At 33.3% G+C, this 6,128-nt stretch overlaps 1 protein-coding gene across 2 annotated transcripts; it reads right to left on the bottom strand.

Moving 5' to 3' along the window:
• Positions 1–776: 776 nt before the first annotated feature.
• Positions 777–5,725, bottom strand: LOC129287885 (transcription factor UNE10-like). 2 transcript variants are annotated; one of them, XM_054924152.1, is made up of 6 exons: positions 5,393–5,725; positions 4,575–5,283; positions 4,339–4,440; positions 4,155–4,220; positions 2,092–2,447; positions 777–1,227 (listed from the first exon to the last, which is right to left on the bottom strand). In XM_054924152.1, exons 1-5 carry the CDS (start codon positions 5,497–5,499, stop codon positions 2,097–2,099), a joined length of 1,335 nt encoding a protein of 444 aa, XP_054780127.1. In that variant the 5' UTR covers positions 5,500–5,725; the 3' UTR covers positions 777–1,227; positions 2,092–2,096. The 2 variants fall into 2 exon arrangements, with proteins under 2 accessions (XP_054780127.1, XP_054780126.1); XM_054924151.1 differs by having other exon boundaries at positions 2,103–2,447; positions 5,393–5,721.
• Positions 5,726–6,128: the final 403 nt, after the last annotated feature.

The raw sequence follows: 6,128 nt of genomic DNA, 5'->3' as shown, positions 1-6,128 counted from the left end.
TTAATTACCAAATGGCTTCTTGTCAATTAAAAAGAAAGTCAGAGGTATTATAGTTTTTTCTAATCAAAAATTATTTTTAAATTAGTCCATAATCATACAGTGATATTTCAGAATCTTATAATTCTTAATTGATATTAAATACCCTCAATAGTCCTTGAATGATATTTTTTTATTTTAACATCGTTTGTGCTATGTCAATGTTCTTATATAGATGGAGAAAAGTACGAGAACTTGGAACATCAAAAAAGGTAGTAGAATCTATAACAAAACTCGAATAGAGTATAAGGATCAAAAGTAATGTGTTCTCAATTATTTAACTATAATATATGGAGATTAAACAAAAAGCAAGGATAATACTTATTATTTGGTTAATTATGTTTGTCTGGCAGGAAAAACACAAAATCCTTGAAAACGATGCCTGCGTAATTAACAAAATTTTTAAAATAGTACACCCGAGTCATTTTTTATTTTATAAAACCTTGCTCGACTCTAAGATTATTTTATCATTGTACATAGTTAATTACCCTGTAACTTTGCATGTTTTTTATTCATGATATCATGACAAGCATTGATATAGTAGCACGTTTGATTACAAATCCACGAACCCATCAGAAATTTATTTAAATTTTTTAGCAGTATGTTCAATATTCTTGCATAGAAGTTCTGAAATTTTGAATATACTCTCTTTTCTGTTTTGTGCAACAAGAGTACAGTCATCATTTCAAGCATAGAACAAGTGTCTTTTAACATGCAACTTTGGTGAGGGAGAACAGAAATAGGAATGGATAAAGCTCAGTTATATATATTCAATAAAAATACCATAACATACAATTGTGCAGGAGTATATATAACTCAAATCCACTAATTTCAAGCAGTTTATGAAGGGAAAAGAGGCACTAAAATTAACCAACTGAGTTCAGTAGTGCTTACTTTTTTTTTTCCCTTTTTCAAAGCCACACTATTTGAATTAATGTCAATATAATATATAAAACCTATAAGAAGCTATGTCGCATTTCGGTTCACATGTCTAACTTATAACTAATTGATATACACATCTTGTTTGCAGAAAAAGCTACAAACTTTTTTAGCTATTATGGTTGTAACAATAGTTTCACAACACAGATCAGAAGAACACCAGAAAGATCAGTTCTTGGAACTTGATGCTGGAGCTTGCTGCATTTGCTGATAACTTGCAGCCATCCGACTGTATGCATCCATGGTCATGGGCTGCAATCAATTAATCATGTGTGTTGATCAATAACATCATATGACAATGAAATGGTGAAAATAAGATCAGAAATTAATATATTTATACGTGTGCGTACACTATGGGTGTATGTTATATAAAGATGAGTTATTTTAAAGACATGTAGATAGCATTTGGATTGGTGAATTTGAATTGCATTTTAATATAAAATCTTTGAATTTCAAATCTCATGTTTGAAATTCATAAATTTAAAATCCTTTATTTGAATAGTTTAAAAAACTTCAAATGAGTAAAAGAGATGATGAAGTTTTGAGATTTGAAAAAAAAAAAAAAAGGAAGTGATGAGTTTATCTCTATTTATCAATCAATGGAAGAAATGATAATGAGGATAATAAAAGATATGAGAGTTATAGAGGCATCAATAGTTGTGAAAATATGAAAAGAAGAAAAGATTTGAAGTTATTGAAATTTTAAATGATTAGAGTATGGAAGGAATTTGAAATTATAAAAAAATAAAATAAAAATAAATTTGGTTCAAATTCAAATTCAAATCCTCATTTATCCAAATACATAATGAAATGATTTCAATGTTGTTTAGGTATAAACTAGACATTGGACACACAGTATAAAACTTAAGCCATAAATTCTTCCTAATAATTTGTGTAGTTGAGATTTCAGACCAATTACAGTACTAGAAACAAATTGAAATTCTCACTCGACCCAAATCATTCTATGCACATAGTTCAATAAGAGAATCTGACTTCCATATAACCCAAGTTTCCATAAAGTCATGCAAACGAAAAAATCAAAACTCGTTCATGCGAAGTTAAAGTCATTCCTGCTATTGATCTGCACATAAAATTATAGAATATAGTACACAATACCATTTTCAGACCTGTGTTTGGCATGCCAGGAATTGGGACAAGAAGTCAGGCACCGCTCCTTGAAGTCGATTGCCGCCAGTGGAAGCGTCCCATGATGGCATCGGCATGAAACTGGCAGTGGCGGTAGGGTGGAGAATCGGAGGGACGGCGGGCATGTTAGGGCGAGCCATAGTGTTTATGTCCATACCTAATCCCATTCCCATTGCAGTCATCATGGACATGAGTTGAAGTTGTTGCTGTTGCAGAGTCATTGGCAGCATCATGGAAGACAGACTCATTCTATTAATCATTTGCACTTGTGCTTGAAGTTGCTTCACGTAGTCTATCACCTCATCCAGCATTGAAGCTTTATCAGTCTGAAAAATTAAAAAGCATATGTTGAAGAAACAAAAATTGTAAGCTTTATGTCCATTAAGCTCCAAAAGTTCAGTTAAACTACACTAATTAATTATAAGCAATCTGATCTGAATTATTATTACGTTATTAAATTATGCTAATTAAACTGTGCAAGTAGATAACCATCGAGAGAGATTGACTTTTGGCTTTCTTTTTTCCTAGCAATGTTGAAAATTATACACCTTTTATTAAAAAATATAAATTATTTTTAATCATCACCCTTTAATAAAGCAATTGATTGTTTTTAAATTAACACCATCTTTCCTTATTTATTTTTATTTAATAAGATGTTTTACTTTAAAATAAATTTAAAGTGATTTATTCATTATAAATGCTTTGAAAAAAGCATAATAATTACACCTTAAAATATTAAAAATACTTTATATTTTTTAATATTCAACATCTTAAAAAATGTAAGAATGGAAGGAGTAATTATGAATGACATATAAATTATAGTTTTAACACAAGAGAACCTCAAATAATATTATTTCTAACCAGAAGAAGACATTTATAATAAATTTGGGAAAATAAACAGTAGCGTAAGAGAAAATGATCCATGATTTAATTTTAAGAATTATGGCAACTTATTTTCTATCGTATTTGAAAAGAATTTTTGGGAGAATCATCTAGCATCGGATACATGTGTACTCTTAAGTAACTCAAGTCTAAGTTGTATGCCTGAAATGAGAGAAAACGTTTTGACAGGGGATCTTAGTTATCACTTGACACGTTTTTTGCTAATATTTCTTCAATAAAAAATTTAATTCGTAAAGTTCTTAACTGTTGATATTATGCGAATGATGGGTCGATAAATTGATGCCATTTTTTATTTCTCTCTATCACCCCCCCCCCCAAAAAAATGATAATATAAAAAAAATTGTTGGCTAAAGTTGAATGGCCATCGAGAGGGGATTAAATAAGGGCCTACCACAGGAAAGTGTTGTCCCCTAAACATCTGTCAAAAATGTGACAAGTCATAATTAGTATGATAGGAAATTTGTGTGGACTGGGATTTGCACAACCTCTCTCTCTCTCTCTCTCTATATATATATATATATAATACATTTTATAAATTATTGCGATTTGATTGGCAATACACTTTGGACCACATTCATCCATTGCTCTCTGAGACCCTTTATCTGAGCATTTATTCTTTTTACAGTGTAAAATTGGACAATTTGAAGTATAGGAAGTTATCAAAATGATCAAAACAAAGAATTTCTACATAGACTTTATGAAGAAAAGTGCAAGAGAAAGCATCGAACAAAGTCGTACTTTTGTTTTGTAGGATCACATGATTGCACGCATTACCTGCTTAAACATTTATCTTTATTTTAGTTAATTAACAATAACAAGAATTTGTGTGTGTTTGCATGGGGTATTCTCCTTCCTATTCTTAACCTGAGATGAAGTTTGATTTTTTTTTTTTGGTCCATTTTTACCCCTAATTATTTATTGTTATTTAAATTCCTAAATAAATTTTTTATGATCATTATTTATAAAGAAAGGTAAAATTAAAAAGTTATATATATTTTTTCAACTTAAAGGTTATAATTAAGATTTTTTGACAAGTGTGAAGTTTGTTATTTGGAAACTCTTGTAGTGTTTTTACAATTTAAAGGTTATCTGTATAAGAAGAAGAAAACTGATACGTAACGGAGCATTACCTTGCTGGAATTTGGAACCAGCTTCTGCAATGTCTTCATCCTTTGGTTTATCTTGTCTCTCCTTTTCTGAAATAACAAGCATGTGTATGAATCAATGAAACAATAAGTTAAATAAATTTTAATTTTCATTAAATAATAATGGTTAATTAATTATCTATTTGAACCAATTTAAACGAGATCTCACTCTTTCAGACTGATTGTGCACATCAGCAGCTCTACGCCGTTTATTAGACGATGAAGATTTTACCGTTCTTTCTTTTTTGTCCTCATCCTCATCTTCTTCTCTCTATAATAAAGATTAATTAATAGAATATATTAAAAAACGAAAAAATTAATTAATAAACTTAATTAGACCAATAATAGAAAACAACAATGTAAATGAATATATATATATTTATATATTTAACGAAGAAACATTGCCTGTGTACTGTGGCAAACAGAATCATGGTCATCAGCGACGGTCATCTTCGTGTAAAGCCTGACCGAGCTTGCGTTTTCCGGCGAACCCATCGAAGCAGAAGTATAACCCACATCCAATTCCCTGTCGCCGGCGTCCGGTGTCACGTGATGGCTGTCTCTCTCACTTAAACTTTGATCCCACTGGCGGGCTACAGGAGCAGGTGCCACCCCAGTAGGCCTCACAGCAGTGCCGCCGCCGCCGTCTCCGCCTCGAGAACACACATGTGCTGAGCGAACCATTCCAGTGCCGCGCGTGCCAATCCCTCCATCAATAGATTCATCCACAACTGCTGTACTCTGCTCGTCCGTACGAATCGAGCAAGGAACCAAGGCATCCATAGGCATGGTGTTCGATACAGCAGCGCCACCGCCGCCTCGTTGAGGTTCATACCATGGCACTAACTTGTCTTCGTCACCGCCCCCTCCGCCGCAGTCTTCGTCAAGAGTTTGCGACATGGTTTTGGAGTTCAGGGTGAAACGTGTTGCCTGATTGACTATGGACTCCAAGGTGCCACTTGCTCGAAACTTTGAATGGGAGGTCAAGGGATCGGACCTTGTACTTGCCACCACGCAGGCGTTGATGGACTTCGCCGGAAGCCGTGGCAGACCCATCCCGTTCATCCATATCTGCCCGTTCTGCCATGTAAGTTCTGCAACTTCATAGTCAAACCTGCAACGAATATACCAGAAACACTATATATAAGCAGCTAGGCAGTATAACAGACTCACAGAACCACAATATATATATATATATAGATAGAGAAAGAGAGATTCAGTACGTGGGGAGGAGATCAGGGACGGTGGAATTGGAGTTAGAAGGAAGAGAGGTTCTGGTGGCTGAGGGAATATTGTTGTCAACATCCCAGGTGGGAACGCAGAAGCTCATGTTCGAAGTTGGAGATCTGTTTGAGAGAGTGAAGTTTTTCTGTGTGATCGATGTGTATTTGAGAACTGTTGAAGAAGAAATTAAAGCTAAGAGAACTGTGGGAAGTGAGGTGAGAGAGGATGAAATTGTGCGAAGCTAATGTGTTTGATAAAGGAGATGCATGGATGGTAGTTTTGTTGAGAGACTTACGGATTCTATTTCATGAGAGAGGGAAGAGAAAAAATCTAGTCCACATGAAAAAACATTAAGAGGTTTCCGTTTATTTCTTTTTTTATGAAATATCACATACACTTGATATGCTTGGGCTTCACTATCACTAAACAATTATTGACTTTGTTGTCGGGTTGAGGAGGATGCAATATGATGGGAAGATCATAAAAAAAAAAAAAACGTAAAACTTGGCGATTATAAATGGCCAGGTTCAATGGAATCTAAGTTCTCTAATAATATGTTGAATTAGTCTCGATTGATTGGAAGGATTTCTGTATAAAAGGAATGAAAATGAAAGGAAAAAACGAGGATAAAGTCACATTAATGCTTCGTACATAAAGTAGTTTTATTTCATAAGTAATATGTTTAGTTTAATAAATTAATGTGGTTTTTCTCTCCAAGTGAAATTCTTAGAGTCT

The sequence above is a fragment of the Prosopis cineraria genome, unplaced genomic scaffold, assembly GCF_029017545.1.
Source record: "Prosopis cineraria cultivar Desert tree isolate PC_DT_omini unplaced genomic scaffold, ASM2901754v1 PC12, whole genome shotgun sequence".
Lineage (NCBI taxonomy): Eukaryota > Viridiplantae > Streptophyta > Magnoliopsida > Fabales > Fabaceae > Prosopis > Prosopis cineraria.
Note: the sequence above shows the minus strand (reverse complement) of the source record. Positions and strands in the feature narration are given on the sequence as shown.

What these genes read in the sequence shown, in the direction of transcription:
- LOC129287885 (XM_054924151.1), bottom strand. Translation starts at nt 5,499, where the DNA reads ATGAGCTTCTGCGTTCCCACCTGGGATGTTGACAACAATATTCCCTCA. An exon ending in GTCCCTGATCTCCTCCCCAC is followed by an intron (nt 5,284 to 5,392) that starts GTACTGAATCTC and finishes TATTCGTTGCAG; the next exon opens with GTTTGACTATGAAGTTGCAG. An exon ending in CTGTTTGCCACAGTACACAG is followed by an intron (nt 4,441 to 4,574) that starts GCAATGTTTCTT and finishes TCTTTATTATAG; the next exon opens with AGAGAAGAAGATGAGGATGA.